Raw genomic sequence first — 21,515 nt, 5'->3', positions numbered from 1 at the left:
CATCTTTCTTCTATTCCTCCTCATAATCCATTTGTCTATTTTCTTTTGTAGGTGTGTTTCTGCAAAATGTTCAAAGAAAGGTGGTGGGAATTGATGCCGTTGTCTCTGATAGTTGCACATCTGTAATTCTTACCTTATTTGGATCTAGCACTACTTCCAATCCAGAGCCTTTTTATTTTATCAGACTCAAGTTCACACATCCTGGGAATTGAAAGCAAACACTGAGCCTGACCAATAATGGAAAGAGTTATCATCCATGGACCAATTTTACATCTTTGTTGATAAACCTGAGAGAAAAAAAAAATAATCTTCCTTCAGAATAAGAGTGTCGATTTAATTTTTCAGTGTCCCTTGAATGTGCATTCATGTATTTTTCATTCATGTTGACAGTTAAAAGGGAAAATTATGAGCTATGGGAAGGGAGGAAGTGTGGCAGAACGGGAGCAGTTTCCACTCACATCATAATAAAAGGAAAATGACAGCCACGTTAGGTTTAGCGGGAATGGAACATATCCACTGCTTTATCACTCTGGAGGCACATTTTGACATAATAACAAAGTACTGAGACAGAACCACTTTTATCTAGGTCAGAATGACAGACTGCAAATGTTAGGGAGCTTGAGGGAACTACAATTTGTAGTCTGAAATATCAGGAAGAAGACTGCAATCCTCAGAAATTTTCATCAAGTCTTGACTCAACGCTGCCTGATAGTTTTCATCCAGTACACTGTAATTACTTTACTGGCATACAATAGCAACACATTTTGATTTGAGAATATACCAAAATGGAACGAACTACATTTTTATGTTGCTACATTTATAATAAGATGCAGATGGTAAAGGAAACAGATGCCTCTGACATCATCTCCCATTCCTCTTCAACTTTTGCAGACACTGGCAGTCTGTAAACTCACTCAGAGGGATGGATACAAGATAATTCAGGCAGTTTTCCAATTCTCTTTCCAGACCAAAAAATGAAAAACTGAACCCCCCTCCCAAGAAACAACAATGGTAGCATTGCTTACTTTGAGTCACACAGTGGTAATTCCACAAAAATATTTGTTTTGAAGTCTGCGTCAATTTAATACAAAGTTAATCATCAGGGAAAACAATCTTCACAAACACTGGGACTTTGGCCATTAGTAACTACTGGTTGTTATGCTTGACAGGAACAGAAAGGACAGGGTGGGAGTGGTGTCATGGCAAACAGCTGTAGCTTCTGTGAGGCAGGAAAGAGTTTTAAATGGATAAGCATGTAAAAATAATCTCCCATCCCTCCACACCTAGACTGTTCACAGATATAATCTTTATTATTTCTAAGTAAAAAACAAACAAACAAAAATTTAAACAGGCTTTTTTCAGACAGTTTCTGATCTCAAAAGAGAAATCTTTATTCTGAATTTCCATCTGTTTTTTTTTAGAAGGAATCTGATAGTTCTAATAGGAACTTTCACCATTTCCCCAGTGACATTATACAAAGTGAAATGAATTTTTCCTTTTTCTTTGTGACACCTAAGTGTTTTAGAAGATTTTTTCAAAAAGATAAGAAACTTTTGTAGTCCATCTTCAAAGAAAGAAATGCTTGGGTAAAGCAGCAATTTCAAGGCCTTTTAGTAATGTTTGAGGTCCTCCAAAAAGGATTAGCACAGTCACAGATGAAGGTGAGTTAGAGAAAATCTTTTAAAATCTTCTCCTCTCTCTGGACCCCCATGATATAACTTCATCTGCATGTATGTAGCACAAATATTTCAGCAGAAAAAAATTTAAGAAACAAAGGCAAGGAAAGTGAGAACATAAAAATAAATCCTGCTAGGCAAAATATGGTACTTATTTTTAAAATAATTTCTCTGTGCAAGTAACGGACTGAAAACACACCCACCCTCCCACACACACATGCACGCACGCACACGCAGAATACAAGAATAAACAAACTCTTCTAGTTCATATCCACAAAATGGGTTGGGAAACATTAGTGCAAATTTCTGCTGACCTGCAGCATTTAGTCCATAAACTTTGGATATCCTAGACGATCCATCAGTGTCCAGCAGATGCTTTCAATTAATTTAATTTCATCTCTAGGTAAGTTGTGTTTCCAAACATTAGCATTAGTTGGTGATATTTCCCCCTCATAAGGAAGGTAAAAAAGGTTTGTGGAAGTAGCAAACAATATTTGGTTTAAACTCGCAGGAGACAAAGGAATTCCAAGAAAAGCAAATATCCTTTCAGTAGTTTTCTGAGGAAAATGAACAATATCTTCGAATTTTATGAGCTGGTAGCTGGTAGGCAGCAAATCTGTATTTATTCTCAAGGCTGCTGCTGTGTTTGCTAGCCACAAATGAGACAATAAGGAGACAGTATTAGACTGAGATTTTGCTAATTCTTTTCGCAATGGTTCATACTCAAAAGCATAGTCTGAATCTAAGCTACACTTGCCTTTACCTCTCTCTATTTTAAACAATTTTGCTAAGTGCTCTGGTACATTCTTCAAAGTGTAAAGACTTGGTTTACTACTATATAGCATTGAATAAATCCATGCTCGAGGGTCTCTTACTATGTATAGTGCTCTCATAGAAGTTCCTAAAACTTCCTGAAAAAATGGAAGCTTCAATGTCCAGCTACCACTACTTAAACTGAGCACAGGCCGTGCACTGGGATAATAGACTAGGTGTCTCCTCAAGGCCCTAATATATTCAGCATCTCTATCAAAGGAGCTTTTCATTCTACTTCTTTGTTCTAGCAAAGACTCTCTCCTTTTCAATTTTCTTTTCTTGTCCTTATTCATTGTAAAATACTGGCCCAGTTTACCCCTACTGGGTTCACGTAGATGGATATTTTGCAAATGTATTTTTGTGTCCTGTACTAAAGACTGCAACCAGCCTCGGAGTAAACGAAAATGCCCACTATGAATATCTGTCACTTTCCATTCACAAGCATCTACAAATGAGTTGATTTCAAATTCAGTTTTAGGGATATCAATGTAGGCTGTAGGAACTCTGATGTAGAGGAAATCACTACTGTTGAAAAACAGTTGTTTGAGAATTTCAGCTCCCGAACCAGGAAGTGAGGTAATGACAACATCAGGAAGATCCACGTAGTGCCCCTCAGAAGGCCCCGTCTTCTTGCCAGCCTCCGTCTCTTTTTTTGTCCATTTTGCACAGATAGGCTGAGTACAACTACTCCACACATCCAGCAGCTCAATAAACCACAAGGTAATGACAAGTATTAGTATCCAACGCATTAGCTTTCTAAAAGAAAGGTAAAATCTCCATTGAAAAGTTAAAATTGCCAAACTAATGCACAAAATTAATCCAACTGCCACATTAAATTTAAATCCAAAGGGGAAAATGACTCTATTATGTCTTAAAGGCTTTACTATTGCTTCAGTGCCCAAACCGAAATGGGTTATTTGATTCTGATCAGCCACATTGGCAAACCCACCAAATCCCAGGTAACTGAATCTAGTATTCAGGTTATGGTAGTCAGTTACAATGGAAACAATATGTTCAGTATTATTGACATTGAGAGAAATCTGAAGTCCAGTACTGGAACTATCAATGAATCTGCAAGTGGAAACATTGACATATGGCCCATAAAAGATGTAGGCTATTCTTGTGATTGTGGAATCCATCTGGAATGTAACATTAACAAATTGAGTCCACCTCTTTTTAAATTCTGCAGCTTGCTCTGCTTCCTGTATACTACCCACTGGGCTGTTGCCATGATGATCAAACCAAAACATTTTGTAGTGTGCATCCCACACATCCATCATGGCACCATTAAACCTATTCATGAATCTATATTGGATGTATTTAAAATCAATGTCCAGATTATGAAAGAAGGCACTGACAGAATTTATTGGGGAACCTTCTTGCCTTTCAATGTGATCGACAACTAGTAGAGTTTGAGAATTTAAGAGAAGCAAAGCACGATACACACTTTTCAGTCTCATTGCTGACGAATAAGCAGACACTGCTTCCCCACTCACAAATATCATTTCCCCATGTTGAGAGGCAGTGATTATTTCCCCAGCTGCATCACCAACCTCTTCACCAGTCCACTTGAGCCACTGTGCACATTCTCCTAGTTGACCTTCCCAGGGTTGATTACACTGGCTTGATGGTGATGGGGCGAAGACCAATACATTGTTAAGGTGGCTCAGCTTTGGCCCATAGAGAGCCTCAGAAACAAACACTTGCCCATTAGGGGCAAAAGTGAATGAGTTCTGATCTGGATGTTCATGGCCTGGGTTAAAACTTCTCCAGCCATCAATCCAGGAGTATGGCTGGAAGTGAACTATGTCATACACAGCTCGTCCTCCCAGCTTCCCAGATTTGAAAGACACAAAGGTATTGGTTTGTGTATTGGGCAGGCCAGCCCCATAAGTGACAACACCCCAGTTAGGAAACATGTGCATTTTAGCAGTACCATAACCAGCAGGAGGCTGTGGGGTGAGCTGGGGGTCATACCAGAAAAATTCGGTGTGAAGTGTACTCCACCTTTGGGCAGTGGAAGGAACCATCGGTCCATCCTTAGGTCGATGCTTTCTAATTTGTTGTGCTAACCAATTTCCAGCTCCATTCTTTAAGATGAACTTATCCAAAAACACTAGCTGGCTCTCTGGACCATAAAACCAATTATAATTAGAATCCGCTATCCCCACAGTTCTCTGGAAGCCTGGCAAAAGGGTAGCATAATAGAACCAAAAGTGCATCCTTAACCAGTTATTATCCAAGTTGTTAATATTAAAATGGCGCTGTGCCAAAAAAACATACTGTGTGACTGATTTAGCAGTATAGCTTCCATAGGCCACACCTTCATCCAAAGAGCCATCAACAACATGATTCAACAGAAACATGGTCTTTTCCATCACATCCACTACAACTTGTTTCCATAAATTTGCTTTGGAACCTTTTTCTACCCCTGCAACCAAGGCCCCTGTGAGTAACGCTATCATATTAGTAGCTTGGTGGTTGTGAAGAAGTTGTTTGCCCCATGAGCGGACCTTGGAATATTCATACATTTCCTCAGTAACAACCCATATCTTTTCAAGGTATTTTTGTCTTCGATGATTATCCAACAAGTTATATAAAAAGTCAAAGGCGGTGGCAAAACCTGTCAAGGAATGGCCAATTGGAACCTCATCTCCTGGCGCATTCTCAACCAGCCAGTCTTTATAGCCAACCATTCGGTCCATATATTCCAAGACAAATTCAAAGGCAACTTTGTCTTCTGGGCATAACAAACAGTACAATGCTAAAGGAGGCAGATTGTTACCATAGATTTCATTCCACTTGGCAGCAAAATCAGCATGCTTGGGTGGAGGTAGGTAGTATGTCGGGTTGGAGAGCATAACTGTCACTGCACTTCTGATAGTTCGGAAGAGATGTGAATGGCTTGTACGGGACTTCTGTCTCATTGCTTGTATTTCTCCAGCATCGAAATATAAACTTGGATGAAGCATACTTCGCCTCAGCTTTTGTTTGGGTCTGACCTCTTGTACTTTCTGTGTCTTAAACTGATCTATATCATCTGTGAAGACTGCCCATTCAGAGTAATTGCTCACGGATTCTTCTAAAGTAAAGAAACTGAACATTACTAATGTTAAAAATAGGAAATGTCCTGTAAACATTAACGCCATGATCCATGGGGAAGATCCTTTCCCTAGGCATACATGTTAAAGCCAGTATTTAATGTGTTTTCCTATCTGGCTAGTATAAAACACACACTAAAGATTCTGATAAACAAAAAAAAAAAACTTTAAATCCGATGTTCTGTGAAGCCCAGCTGACATCCAGCTTACTCAAAGCAAGTGCAGTTGCCAAAAAGAGAAAACTTACACTGTATATTTGAGTCCTTGACAGAGTTTTGATTCAAATAAAACTTCAAGGAATAATAATACCTTGCGACAGCATGTGGGAAACAGTGGCACAGTCAAAAACAACATGTATTCGGCACTTACTTTCTTTACATCAATCTATTTAAAATGAAGAGTCAAAACATATGCCATAAAAATGGAAAAAAAAAAAAAACACTTAAACATTTAAACTAAGAGTCATTCCTAACATAGGAAGTCATCATTGGTGATAAATGAATCACAAATGTATGGTGTGTTTTTTGTATTTGCTCAAAAAAGATGATATGTTTGGAGTTAGCAAGCTCATTATTCTTCTCAAATTTTTAGGTTTCTTGGTTTGTGTATTTTTTTCTTCTTCCATTTTTTGTTTGAGAGGGAGAAAATATCCTCAGCAAATATTCAAAAATCCTATGTGATTAAAAAGAAAATCAAAATTTCTTTCTTCATTTGAAATCCGTCTTTTTTAGGCTTACTTACTCATCAGTCTATTACAGCACATAGAAAGCAGTTTTACATCTTCTTTTATCAGCTTCATCTGTGTTAACACTGAAAATCGAATCTCTTCAGCCACCTAGGTACTTCTCTTCCAACATGACTGCAAAAACACCAACCAGGAAAGAAAAGTCCCCTTTCACCAACAGTGAGGTCTCTTTTCTGTTTCTTTTCACGACACTCCTTTCTGGGGAAAAACAAAACAAAGCAATTCTCTGAGGCTACAGGTATGTTGGGACTGAAGATAAACTGATGATTTATATATATATTATCATCACTTCATAGAAATTTGTAAGCACAATAAAATCCAATATTACATACAATTCAGTTAGCTCAAACCAATGTTTTCTTATTCTATGACAGACATGTTTGGAACCTAATGAACGTCATAAGACAAGTAACCAAGAGAGTTATGTCTTAGCTATGGCTTTAGTCATTTAGAATGGTTTCACTCAAATGCCATGAAGGTAAAAATGAGTCCTGCTATCATTTTTTGTTATTTTGATTACACAGGACTCAGGGACAACGATGCACAACTGAAAGAACCTTCTGTTGTTCACTCTTGTTGAATTTCTTCTGTTCAAGGGATCATAAGGCATAGAACGACCCAGCTCAGCCACTCTTCTCGGAGGAGGAGAAGCCATCCCCAAGTGTGGGGCAGAAGTCTGCGGTCTCCTCCAGACTCACCTGTAGCCTCCTTCGCCATCCTTACGAGAAGCCACCAGAGGGAGCTCAGACCCAGGTATAAGGAGCAGGCTCTCTGGTGCCCGTCTCGGGTTTGGAAGAACCTAACCAAGTTTCAGTCTTGGACAAGTCTCCTCTCGGTAGGAAACGCTAACCGTGAGAGTTTCGCGATCTGCCCTGCCTGTTGCATTTTGTAATCCCCGTTCTAAGATCACGTCGCCCCCTCCTCCGCTCCCTGCTCCCCACCCGTGGCTCTGGTTTGGGGCCGAGAGACCCCAAAATGGCCAAGCGCACTTACCTCAGGCCGACTGCGAAGGGGTCCTCGGGTGCTCTGGGCCCCACAGCGACTGGGATGGAGCCAGGCTCGGGCAGGGAAGCCCCGCAGCTCCTCGCAGCTCCCGCGCCCGGCGGCGTCCCCGCCTCCGCCGCCCGCAGGCACAGCCAAGCGCCGTCGCCCGCTCCCCGCACCGCCCGGACACGCCCGCCCTCGGGGAAGCCCGACGCCCGCGAGGCCCGCCGGGTCCCAGAGAGGCGAACTGCGGCGGCGGGCGCTCTCGTGGGCGCCGTACCCGGCAGGGGTCCCGCGTCTCCGCGTCCGCTGCCGCCGCAGCCGCCGATGCCGCTCGCCAGCTACGGCCCGCGGGCCCGGAGGGTGAGAGACGGCGACGCGAGCAGCGGGCGGGGCCGGGCGAGAGGCGGGGCGAGAGGCGTGTGGGCGGGGCGGGGCTGGCGCAGGCGAGGCGGGGCGGGGTCGGACGCTGCGCGCGTCCCGCTCGGGGGCCCTTTTGGGAAGCCGGGGTTGCAGGGTGCCGCGGCTGCAGCGCGTGCCTGGAGGACTTTGGCTGCAGATGGTGGAAGTTGTGGAATGCGAGCATCATAGCGTCTCGCTGGCCTGGAGCTGAAATATTTTGGTTATGCGGGGAGAGGATGACAGCAATGGGCCATGAACCAGGGGGAGCAGGAAGATAAAGGGAGTTGTGGATTTGAGCACAAATGCTGACAGCTGTGGGAGTGGGCGGGGATGAGCTCTGGGCATCTAGAATCACCCAGCAGAAGAGAGCACTGGGTCAGGAAGGAATGGATGAGCGCTTGGATCTGGGGGGTACCTGCCTGAGGTTGCTGTCTCTGAAAGCAAAACCCAAATACCGAGGTATAATATATGAGAACCACTTCAGTAGCACGGGTATTAAAAATCAGGGGAAAAACAATACAAACTAATCGTTGGGGGCTGAAAATTTCTCTGGCACTATAAATTGGGAAAATATGGAACAAACAGGGAGCAGACACGTATAAACAAAATAGAAACCGACATTCAGTTTTAAAAAAATAAACTATTTACAGGAGAAAGCAGTGTGCCTTGATTTCCCTCACATGTACATGAAGCTTTAGGGCTTGGGAATTCTAGGGCAGGCATTGCCTGTGATTTCTTTCAGCGTATAGGTAATGGCTCACAGATACCAGTTTTCAGTTTGCCAAGAGTTGTCCCACTGCTATCTAAAATAACAACTCAGTAGCAATAACACTACAGTGAAATATCAAGCTTCATAAATGAAAAAATTTATCCCCAGTTTGGGCCTGGTAATGCCTCAGTCTCCTCTTAACCCTAATTGGCAATAAGGATAGATGTATGCACTTCAAAATGAGTGTCTGGCTTAGATCACTTTCTAGTAAAAAAACAAGCAGAACACTGATAACAGAAGAAATTTCAAAAGCATTTAGCATGGAGATGAAAGGTGACATTTACTTCCTCGTGGCTCTTTCTGTTTGCTAGTAGTAACTGCTTATTCTCTTTCTTGCCTTACAGTATCTGTTATCCAATCATCTTCCACTTGATTGTTATAATTCTTCTGACCATTGAGTTTCTCATTATGCTGGTGTAAGCTCATTATCCTGGTGCGTAAATTTCTTTGTAAATATCTGTTAATTTTCCCAAGCCAGAATGCATTAATCCAGCACTATTAGTATTTGAACCTGTAGTCAACTGTTAGATTATTTTATGCTGTTTATGCTATACTCTATTTGAAGTTCCTCCAAGTCATAAGTAGAATTCAGTCCCATTTTTTAAGTGCTCTACCTATGTTTGAACTAAACTTGTAACAGTTGGGCCCACATAGAGCCTTGTCTCCTCTACTGGGATTCATCCTAAAACAGCTCTTTCTTTGACTTTCTGAAACAGAGTGTCTTGTTTCATCTGCGCTGTCCCTCTTCTTGGCCCCAGATGGAAGAAGACCCATGGCCTCCAGCCTTCTTGGTGGAGACTAGAGTTGTGGGAAAGGAGAGTCAGACTGCAGAGATGGTTTATGTTTGCAACAGAGAGGAAACTAGGAATTAGCTTTTGTAGATACAGTAAATAGGCAGAGCAGTTTTCAGAACAAAGAGTGCAGATAGGGTGCTCTGTAGATTCAAAGTACTCTAAGAAGATGCAAACACAGGAAGATTGGAGAGAATTAGTGCACAAAGAGATGCCAAGTATTAACTGCCACCCTATCACTGTATTGTGAGATTTGTTAATATCAAAAAGATCATTTTCTCTTTGCAAGTGAATGAATCAAGGTCAGACATTGTGGTGGTGTTCTGTTTCACTTGTCTGCATTGAAGCTGTAAGGGTGCAGCTAGCTGCTCAGCACTCTCAGATGAATTTTCAGGCTAATTCATTTTGAACCTGCATCTTCTCACAGTTGTGAAATGTAAGTGCATTGAAAACAGGAGCCACAGCTGAACAATCCAGATCATTGGCAGAAAGGATGGCAGGTAAATGGTGCTATTAAAAATAGAGTCTTGTTTTCTGTGAACTAAAAATGGATAGCTCAATTATTGTTCCTTCTAAACATGAAGCATAAAGCATGAAGCTAAACATGAAACATAAAGTTAGTTAATTATAAATAATGCATCCAACCATAAAGAATGAGTTATATGCTATATTTTTGTACATTAAAAACCTTTGTGAGTGTCGCAAGAGACACATATACCAACAGCTGCTAAATTCAGAATCCTGGAGCATTATCTCACTTTAATGGAAGGGAAGAACAGTGCAGTCTATTGCTCAGGGGATTTGTGTCCATACAAAAGATTTTTAGATTTATTTGAGATTTTATACAATGTCTTAAAAGCACTTATGAAAATCTATTTTCTTTATCTGAATATGCTTCAAACTGTCTTCAACTACTGAACTTAAAACAACATAAAACAAACAGTACTTTCTAGAGTAGCTCCCTGGACACAAGCCTTTTCTCCTCCTCTCCTTCCCTTTTTTCCATTTATCCCTTTCCCCTTCCTTGTCTGTTTCTCTCTTCCCCACTGTGGGCCTCCTCCCTTCCCTCTTTCTTCCATTCCTTTCTTTTATTTCCCTTCTTTAACCTTCTTTCTTTTCTCTTCATTTTCCCGTTCTCCAGTACCTATTTCAGAGCCTGGACCTTTGTTTTGACTGCATTTAAAGTTGAATGTGAATATCACGCCCATTTTACAGTCTGAGAGAAAAAGTCTAAAAGGTCAAAAGTGCATTGCTGAATTCCGAACAGAATTGCAAATTCTTTTACTCCAGATTGGGTTGAGAATTTTGTCACCACACAGCATATTTGAAACTATGTCTTAGGGTGACTTTTAATTCAAATGATGTCTAAGACTGGGAAGCTGGCTTTTAAAGAGAATTTCTGTAAAAATTGTACATCTTAAGATGGTCAGTTTCAAGCCATGAACCTTAGAACATAAGTTAAATACCTCATAGTCTTAGAAAACAATAAATTGCAAGCAATGAAACTAGTTAGACAATATACGAAATCCCTGGGCTGAATTTTTTATTTGTCCATGATCTGTTGTTCTGGAGCACGCTACATAATTGGGAAAAATATTTATGAGCCAGTTGAAAATTCAGCAACTGCCCATGCTTGGGTCTGTAATGCATGAACTTGCACAAAACACAAACATTTGAATCTAGGATTGGCTGTATGCTTTTATTTTATTTTATTTTACTTTATTTTTAATATGGCTCTTGATAAAACTTTGATGGTGAGAGCTCAGATACAGATTTCTTGAACCACTTAACAGGGCCAGATGTTTATTTGATTTATCCACTAGAAAAGTTAGGGAGTTTAGGGGTATAGTAGCTGTGATTATTTAGCAACCAAATGTAAGCTGCAAATTTTATTGTACAACTGACCAGCAGTAAAAAATAATAAAGACAAAACTACAGATTTAAGGAAGGCACGAGAATCTGGAAATACTCTTTTAGCTGTTATTTTGAATACAAAATATCTCAAGATGGAGAGGGTTTTTGCCTGCAGAGTTACTAATGAAGATGTGACTGAGAGTGTACCTTCAGTTTGTTTATCCAGCTGTACAAGAGTCAATATGATAATAACTGGATTTATAAAAACTTTAAAAAATACCAAAGTCAACTGCTGAGGGAAGGAGTTTTCCCACAAGTCCATTAAACTTTTGTATTCATAAATGAGAAATTTTTTTGCCAGTATATCTGCTTACATACAATTTCATTTTTATTCTAAAAGAAAACTTTAAACAACCAGCAACTTGCAAAGCCCACAAGATGGGTTCTCCGGGGCTCCCCCAACCTCATTCTCCCTGCTCCTCCCCACTAAGGACAGTGATCCTCAATACTTGACACTTTTATCCTTCAGGGGACGTCTGACAATGTCTAGAGAAATTTTGATTATCATCAGGTGTTATAGTTTATATCTGTATATCTCCCAAGAGTCTTGTTCTCATAAGGCAAGGCTTTTAGAAGGTGATCGAATTACAGTGTTGCTAAAACTAAGATGATATTAGAGGGCAGGATGTGGTCAGAAAAGGTGAGTTTTAGAGGCATGATCTAAAATGTTGTATCTTCCTCCCTATCTGGCTTGTCCCTTCACTCTGCTTCAGGGCCTTGCTGTGAAGTGAGCAGCTTTCTTGTGCCCAGGTCCTTACCCTGTCTTTTCTCTCTTGGAACCAGCCTAGGCATGGCTTGAAAATGTGAAGCAAAATAAATCTCTCCTCCTTCAGGTTGGGGATGTCAGCTCTTGTATCCCAGCAATGAAAAAGCTGCCTAAGACACCAGTGGTCTGGTCTGACCACGGTGATCGTGGCATGTACTGGTGAATACCAGGAGGCTATCAAATATCCCACAATTTACAGGGCAGTCCTGTCCCCACTACCAAAGAACTGTCTATCCCACAATATCAATACTGCTGACAGTGAAAAACTAACCTAGTCTATGAATCCCAAAAATTATGTGAAAATTGTTGGTTATTCAAATAAAGTTGTGAATTATCCCCAAGTATTCCAAATCACCATTTTGCATGCCAGCACCAGTTGCTGTGGCCTAAACATGAGTCCTTCCATAATGTACACATTGGTACCTGCATAAAACAGGCAGGCCCACCTGGGAAGTGAGTAGAATCAGTGCTCTTACAAAAAAGGTGAAAGGAAGCAGCATCCTAGTCCCTCAGTCTGTTTGCACTTCTATAACAGAATACTCTATAGTGGGTAAATGATGAACCGAAGTTTATTTACTCACACTACTGGAGGCTGTGAGGCTCAAGTTCAAGGCACCAGCAAGTTAGGGCACTGAATGATGGGACCTGGACATTGCATACACAAGGGGATGATGCAGAATATTTCATATTCGTGTGGCAGGAAATCAGAGGAGTGAAAGAATCAGTGCCCACCAGTCTTTTTATAAGCATGAGGGCAAAACTCTGGTGATCTAAACACCTCCTATCACAGACACATTCAGCTCCTTTGAAGAAATAGCATCTATACATTTGTTTTCTCCCTCATTGGGCTATATGAGAATTCTTGAAGCAAGCGCACCATGTTAGAAGCAGAAAGTAAGTTCTCACTAGACACTAATAAATCCATTGACACGTTGATCTCAGACTTACCTGCCTTGTAACAGGGAGAAATAAATTTCTATCATGTATAAATTACCCAGTCTGTGGTGTTGTGTGATAGCAGCAAATATGGACTGGATTTCAGGTCTTTTCTAATTTTTTAATGAATGATTTGTTCATTAGAAACTGGATCCATTTTTATTCACTTGCCTTAAGACATTTTAAAATCCAGGTGTTTTTCCCCTTATAAATGTGTGGTCTGTATTTCCAGGCATCAGTGACAGTAAATCAAATTATTACCAAATAATAATGGGAATGATGCAACATTTAGGGTTTTGAGAAAGTTCCTTCTACTCTTAAAAAGAAAGTTTTCCCTTTTACTCTGCTATCCTTACTGCAATCAACTTTATTCTTTTTCCTTTTGTGACATTGCTTTTCAAATTAAAATTCTTAAACTACCAGCATCCGAAAGTGGATGGCACTATTAAAAATGTCAACTTTACAAATTTATCCCAGCTCTGTAGTTAAGAATCACAGCGTGAGGAATAAAACTTTGCAAACTTTGAGTGACTTTTTGAAGATAAATCCCTTTCTTCATTTCTTCCCTCACCCCTGTGGCCTATGCATCTCAGAGTTTATTTGACTAAGTGAAAGAGACAACCTCAGACTGCTAAGAAGATAAAGCCAAAGATTAGAAAGTGGAGCTCAGAAATATGTGCGTAGCTATTTTTCAGTGATTTCAATTATTTTACATGTACATTGTTCATTCATATGTGGATGAATCAGTTTGTATATAGAATTAAGCAATAAAAGTAAACAAAGTTTATAAGACCAAAAAGAGAACAAATAACAAACTTTAATTCCATATTCTAGGCACAATGATCAACATACTGACTGAGATTTGGGAAGCTAGCAGAAAAGTTTGTTGTAAAACAAAATTCCCAGAACACTTCCCAGTCCCAAAAAAACAGGACAAAAAAGTGAGAGATTAGCTTGGGAGTGAATGTAATGGGCTGTCTTATATCTGAGTAAGTAACCTCCCATCAGTGCCTTCACTTCAGTCAGATCCAGCTCTTATCCTATACCTTGTAGATTTCCTTAGTGGAAAGCGGGAAATACGTTCCTTCTCTCCGTATTGCTAATATGAGAGTCTTCTCTCTAATGCTTTTGAGCATTTGCCTTATTCTTGTCTGAGTACCAACTTTATCTGCCTTTCATGGGGAGACATGTAAACAGGGCTACCCCAGCACACAATTATATCGCCTTCATTCTCCCTTCAAATAGAAGGAAACTTTGCATTTTGAACTCCACACCCTAATTGTCAGATAAAAGATGTCTCAGCAGGGCCTGAGTTCTTCATGACTCTGACAGTGGATGCAGCAGCTCAGAGCTCTCCATCTCTATCTCACAGTACGGGAGAGAAGCGACTTAAAGAAGAAAGTACTTATTTTGGCTCTTGCTCTCAGAGGTGTCAGTACACAGTCAGCTGGGTGTATTATTTTTGGGCCTGTGGTGAGGCAGGCCATCTTGGCCAGGAGCTCATGTCATGGCAATGAAGAAGGAGGGAGGAGGGAAGGAGATACACACTGTGCAGAGATGGCCAGGGCAGGGATGAGATGTACCCTTCAAAATCACGCTGCCAATGGCTACTTCCGTGGGAACCTACCTCTTAAAACCCCATTCCATCAGATCTCTCTAATAGATTTACCTATTAATGAGGTTGGGCTTCTTGTGATCCAGGCACCATTCTAGCTCTCCTCCCTGAACCCTGCTGCACTGGGATCAAACTTTCAAAACCTGAATCTTTGGAGGCCGCTCCAGACACAACGTACCACAGAGTCATGTAGCTCCAACACTGCTGATGAGCTGACGTTTTTGAGAGCAGAATGGTAGATGTCTTAGGGAAACAGAGCTGTGTCATGCCTTAAAAATTTCTGTTATAAAATGACAAAGACACATAGATGCAGTGTTCTCTTTGACAGGCACATAGCAAGCAATGGAATTGATGGTGGGTATTTGAAGCAGTAAATATTGACGTATGGTGAAAGGTGGGTAGGAATACAGGTTTGAAAATGCCTACAAATAACATAGAGCAGGCAAACTTCTCATTTTTACTCTCTTCAAATTTTTTATCAAATTTTTAAAATTTACCTGATTATAATATTTATATTTATTTGTAAAAAACTCAAAATATGATGTTTGAGGTCCTGTCTTATAAATATAGATGTATAATGTTAAAGAAAAGAGAAAAATCACATTTTAAAATATATTTTTCTATGAAATTGACATATTAGCCTTAGAGAAACAATCTTTAAAATATGTCAGCTATCAATAGCTCCCAAACCACCCACTCCAAACACCCCAGCTCTGATAATTGTCATTCTATTCTTTATTTCTATGAGATCTACTTTTGTAGTTGCCACATATTAGTGGAAATAATGCATTTTTTTGTCTTTCTGTGCCTGGCTTGTTTCACTTAGTATGATGGTCATCAGTTTCGTCCCCATGATGTGTATGAATGAATTTCACTCTTTTTATGACTGAATAATTTTCCTTTGTACATGTATACTACATTTTTCTAATCCATTTATGCACTGATTGATGCTTATGCTGTTCCTGTATCCCACCCTTTTTGAATAGTGCTACAATGAATGTCAAAGTGCAAACATACTGATTTCACCACAGAATCAAAGACTATGAAAAATAACATATGTTAATTAATTAGGCTTAACCCACAATGTATGTATATTTCAAAGCACCATATTTTGTATGATAATTGCATACAATTTTGTTAATTTTTTAAACTATCCTTACAATAGAACACAAGTTATTTTCATATTCAGAGAGCAGAGCTTGATAGGGTTGATGGGAGCAAAAACACATGCTTTAGTGAAGATGTAGACCTATGTTCTCCAAAATATTAGCCATTATCCACACTGATTAAAATTAAAATTAATTAATTAAAAATAGTGCTATAGGTGTGTGATTCCACATTTCCAATGTTCAGTAGTCACTTGTGGTTAGTGACATATAGTATTAAATAGCATAGCCACAGAGAATTTTCTGTGCTGTAGATAATGCTACCATAAAGAGAGCCAAGGGAGAGAGAATGATGATATCATATTAATATAGAACTATGAGTCACGGCCCCACACAGACTAAACAGGCAGTCATTACAACATTGACAGTGATTCTGTTGCATTACGTAATTTACCACAAGGAAACCAAAATTTGAAATTTTAGTTGTAAAGGAGAAAAGATTATCTGATTATTTTAAAGTGACTTAAATTTTTTTGAAAAACTTTGTGTGGTGTGTGTGTGTGTGTGTGTGTGTGTGTGTGTGTGATAGATTCAGATCACAAACTGCAATTTTTTGACTTTTGTTTAAGAATCTGAATAGAGGAAAAGGCATTTCCTGATTTTGTCTGTGTTATCCCAAATCCATTTCCAGGAACTCATGCTCCTATTTTAATTCTGAGGAGATAAGAACCATCTTTTTAAAAAAGTTATCTGCTACTAAGTTATCCCCTGCTAGTGTGGCACTGTGAAAGACTGATGATACATTCAAATAATCATATTTATGTCTGCAGAGACACATTAAACTTTATTTCTTTAATTTATTCACTGAATATTCACTCAGAGTTCAGTAATGCACTATTCTAGTTACTGGGAAATCTCAAGGGAAAAGAAGTCTAGCCAAATGGAGCTTGTAATCTTGTGGATAGAAAAGGCATGAATTATTACTTCATTTTCTCTGTATTTTAATCATCATTTCGTCAGATTTAAATGACTTTAAAGGATTATCTGTATCTTGCTGCTCATTATTTTGAAAAGTACATTCAAATTGATGAGGACAGGAAATTAGTCCTCAGGAGCTGGAAAAGTAGATAAAACTTAAATGCTGTAAGAAATCTCTAGGATGTTTTCATTTGTTTTCCTTGCTGCACCCTTCTGCTACCTGGAGTCTAGCCAGGCAGAAAGCAAATGAGCTGACAGCTGCAGAAAGGAATCCTAGAACTGTTCTTGCTGACCTGCTTCCAGACTTTCCAGCATCAGTAGCCAGAGACTTCTTGTAGACAAGCAAGGAATGCAGCAGACCAGCGAGGAGTTCAGTGTAGTAGTTCAGCTATTTATTGAGGAGCAGTTGGGGACGAGACGAAGCCCCTTCTCAGCAGCTGGCTGCAAAGAAGGACACCGTGTGAACAAAGTCTCTGTGAGAAGTCTCTGTGTGAACAAAGGAAGCCATGCTGCTGTCATACACCTCACCATGGGCTGGAGTGTTTTATCAGATGATTTGGTCCAAGCAGCAAAATAAATTGAAAGCATCTCTCTCATCAGTAAAGATTTTAAAAATAAATAGGTGAGTGGAACCATGGTTTATGAAAGTTCTTGATGGTAAGACTTGCTGAAGGCTCTCAATAATTCTCTGAGCTGGAATGCAGATGCAGGACATCTGGGATGAGACCCAGAATTTAATATGCTTAGCAGGTACATCAAGTGTAATGCATAGTAGAAAATCCTGGAGTAGAGCCATAAAGAGTCATCCTTTCCCTTCAGTGAAATTACTCTCAGTCACATGTTCTGCATTATCCCACTGTTTTTATTTTCTGCTTTTACTGGTTTATGTTGCATGACTGGATTTAGGAATGGGATGGCTCTCACTTTGAATCTATACCCTGAGATTATAATATAAAATACTAAGAAACATTGGTGAGTAAAACATTTTCAACTATGTAACTGTATTGATATGTAAAGTGATATGCTATTACTAACTACGTAGGGTTAGTAGGACCCAATTTAAATAAGAGCCAGGTAAATTTCTTAATTCAGAGCTTTGGTACAATACAATGACAATTCTAAAATGAAAAGAAAATTTACATGTTTTGTCTTATTTAATCTTTTTTAACAATCAGGTAAATGATACACGATCAACTCAATGTTGTACACTAAAAAACCAAAGAAGAAGAAATCAGGATAGAAAATACCACATCTAAGAATAAGGTGACAAAAATACTTTATTGGAGTTTAGCAACTTTCTGATTTTATCTAATTTTTTTTTTGTTTTTACTTTTTATTTTAGTGGTACATTTTAGATATACATGATGGTAACAGTCTCCATAAGGAGTTTATACCTGTAAATGATATAACTTGTTTTTTTTTTTTTTCTCACTCTCTCTGCTCCCTTGAACCTCTTTACCCTCTTTATTTACAAAAGCTTTGTTTCCATTTTTCCCTTGGATTCTTTTATTCATGTCCCTTCTTTCCTTTACCCCTCCCCTCCTTGTTTACCTTTTCATTTGACCATTTTCTTCTAATTTCCCAATATCAATTGTACATTTTAGACCTCATTTACACCTTTAGTTTCTCACACCAGGGAAACCATATGATATTTACATATAGGCATTTGTTTTATTTCACTTAAGAATATGGTCTCCAGGTACATCCAGTTAGCTAGAAATGTCTCAAGTGTGACAGTCCTTTTGGTAGACTAGTACTTAATTGTATTTTAAAAAACTCTTTTTTTATCCTTTCATTGGTTGTTTGCCATTTGTACTATTTTCAACATTTACCTATTACAACCTGTGCCACTATAACTATGGATATGCATATATCACTATGGTGTAATGCTTTTAATTCATTCAGGAAGATTCCAAGAAGTGAAATAGCTGGGTCAGATGGAAACTCTAGTTTTAGTTTTTTTGAAGGATCTCCACACTGATTTCCACAGCGGTTGCACCAGTCTACATTTGTACTAACAACGGAAAAAGGGTCCTTGTTCCCCCCAGCCTCGCCTGTATTTGTTATTGGTTAATTTGTTCAATAAAGTTTGATAAATAGTAGCATGAGGTCTTCTCTAAATTTTTTGTAGAACTCAGCAGTGAATCCATCAGGATGTGGGCTTTTCTTTCTTTATAGTTTTTTAATTACATTTTCAATTTTGTTAACTGATATGGGATTATTCATAATTTTTATATCTTTGATTCAATTTGGGTAATTCATATGTATCTAAGAATCTGTCTATTTGTTCTCTGTCTTCTATCTTATGAAAATATAGTTTCCCCAAGTAGCTATTGATGATCTTCTGCATTTCCTCAGGAACTACTGTGTGCTGGTTTATTATTTATTTTTTCATTTTAAAAAGAACAAAACAAAACAGAACAAAACATATCAGAGTAAAACAATGCAAACAGCACAGGACTTCAAGACAGCGTAACAGGAATTCAGCGGTGGCTGCCATAGTGTCTCTTTTTTTCTTACTTGAATTACCAGATATAGTTATGCAATATTAATCTAATCCTAAGGATGTTAACTGTTTTGTTCCAAGAACTAATAGAATTAGCAGTACAATCATTTTAGCAATTTTAACAGTATATATACAGATATATATATATATATATATATATATATATATATATATATATGGTGGTTGAGTGTGTTTGAATGGTAACTTCTAATCTATTCCACTGATCTTCAGCTCTGTTTTGTTTCCAGTACCATGTTGATTTTACTAAGGTTGCTTTGTAGTATAATTTCAAGTTAGGGATTGTGATACCTCCTGCCTTGCCTTTGCTGCTTCGAAATGTCCTTGTTATTCTAGGTTTGTGATTCTGATAGGTTTTCCTTTATAAGTGATCTGTCCTTTCTCTCTGACAGCTTTTAGTATTCAATTCTTTTGTTCGATTTCTGGGATGTTCATTATTATATGTCTGGGTGTAGATTTAATTTGGTTATGGCTATTTGGAGTTCTGTATGATTCATTGATCTTGATATCAGTTTCTAATCTCGTGTTTGGGAAATTTGCAGCTATTACTTCTCTAAATATGTTCTTTACATCCTTTATGTTGTCCCCTTCTTTTTCATTTATCCCTATCAACTTTATGTTGTTCCTCTTTGTGTCATCTTGAAGGTGTTGAATTGTTATTTCCTGATTTTTTTTTTTTAATTTTTAAAAGATCTTTCCTTTCCTGTTCACTGGCTGCAATCTTGTCTTCGAGGTCTGAGATCCTATTCTCACATTCACTGAGGTGGTTTTTACATCTTTCAATGGAGTTTTGATTTCCTGTATATCTCTTTGCATCTGCTTCATGTATTCTGTTTGTTTCTTATATTGCTCATCTAGAGATTCTATCTTTTTTGTTTAGTTCCTCCAATTTTTTAACTGTGTCTTCTTTAGATATATTCAGCATATCCTTCATTTCTTTTATCATTTCTTCTTTTACCTGAGAGATTATTTCTAGTTTGAATTCCTTTAAGGCTTCCCAGAGTTGCTTCTTTATTTCAGTTACTATTATTTCAGATATTGCAGGTATGTGGCATGTATTTTTTCTATGTACATGGCTCTTAGGCTTTCCTGGGATGGGCTAGATATTTGAGATTGCATTTTGGTCTTTCGTTTTGTCATTTTCCTATATTTTCAAGCTTTAAGTGTTTTCCAAGTGAGGGAGAGAGGACCCCCAGCCTGGGACGGGGTTCCACTGGGAGCCTCTAGGTGGAGCTTCACCTGTTTTGAGTTCTGAGCTCAGTTGGTTCCTCTCCAAGATGACTACTGGCCAATTACCTTCTTCGGGAGATGTCTGAAGCAGGACAACTCACCAGGGACTGCAGTTCTCGGCATCTACTGCTCTATTCTACTAGTGTGTTTCTCTGTGGAGGCCTCTGGGTTCATCACCAGTCATCACTGAGCATGTGCAAGTTCAGGGATTAGTGAGAGAGCACTCCCTGCCATCTCCTTCTTCATTAAAGTCTGTCTCTTCACTTTCCCTGTGGACTTTAATTCTCATTTCAGATCTTTCCTTGATCTCAGAAACCACTTTCTTTCCTTTTTTGCTTCCTTGTGGTCCTATGTTCCAACATCTGAACATAAAATGTCAGACAGCTTCTTTCTCTCAGCACCTTGCCAACTTCCCAAAGTCCTGTCTAAAGTTGAAAATATTTAAGGAAATATCTAGTGCAATTACCTCATTTTAGTAGTGAAGTGTCTGAGGTTTGATGAACCAAATGGATTTAGTCACTGAGCAGGACAGAAGGACAATGGAGACCACAAGGCAGATCTCTGTGCTGGCCATCTGTTGTTTTATGATCAAACTGTTGATGATGCTATTTGCTTTACAATACACAGTGATACTTATTTTAGATTTTCTTCTTCTGATATCAAAAATCAAACATATTTTAGATTATCTTCTTCTGATAAAATGATTATAGTATCTTATGCTATTTAAATGAGAGTAGATTTTTCATAAATTTTCCAGGATTTGTTTGTACCAAAATTCTTTTAGGAGCCTTTGACTATCATGGATACCTATGTCCACCTGAGACCCTTTCTGAATCAGAATTAATTAAGCATGAGTTTTCCAATAAAAAGTTTTAAAATGAGTTAAGTAAACATTCTGTTCTCCAGGCCAGAAACTGCCTGGAATTATCTCCTCATCAATTTCAGCTGGAATTTTCAGCAGCCAGTTTCCACTTAGTTACAAGAGGCTGATCATGAGGCAGAGAAGGAAGAAAGAATGGAGATGAACATCTTCATTATCAATTCCCTAGGAAGGAGAAGGGTGGAAAGTTAAATGTGCTTATAATAGGCTACTAGGCTAAGAATAAGTTCCGTTGACTGTAGCCATATCAGATTCCTCTGGTTTTTCAGTATTTGCTGAGGGTGA

At 38.8% G+C, this 21,515-nt stretch overlaps 1 protein-coding gene across 1 annotated transcript; it reads right to left on the bottom strand.

Annotated features, from left to right (window-relative positions):
* Positions 1–1,286: 1,286 nt before the first annotated feature.
* Dsel (dermatan sulfate epimerase like) lies at positions 1,287–6,502 on the bottom strand. The gene has a single exon (XM_003466511.5). The coding sequence runs from the start codon at positions 5,636–5,638 to the stop codon at positions 2,000–2,002; it is 3,639 nt and encodes a 1,212-aa protein (XP_003466559.2). The 5' UTR covers positions 5,639–6,502; the 3' UTR covers positions 1,287–1,999.
* Between the last annotated feature and the right edge of the window lie 15,013 nt (positions 6,503–21,515).

Source organism: Cavia porcellus, unplaced genomic scaffold (assembly GCF_034190915.1).
Source record: "Cavia porcellus strain 051 isolate PalLab524CR breed Dunkin Hartley unplaced genomic scaffold, mCavPor4.1 scaffold_20, whole genome shotgun sequence".
NCBI classification, from domain to species: domain Eukaryota; kingdom Metazoa; phylum Chordata; class Mammalia; order Rodentia; family Caviidae; genus Cavia; species Cavia porcellus.
Note: the sequence above shows the minus strand (reverse complement) of the source record. Positions and strands in the feature narration are given on the sequence as shown.

Bases quoted from the DNA above. Each gene is read 5' to 3' on its own strand.
- Dsel (XM_003466511.5), bottom strand. From the start codon at position 5,638: ATGGCGTTAATGTTTACAGGACATTTCCTATTTTTAACATTAGTAATG.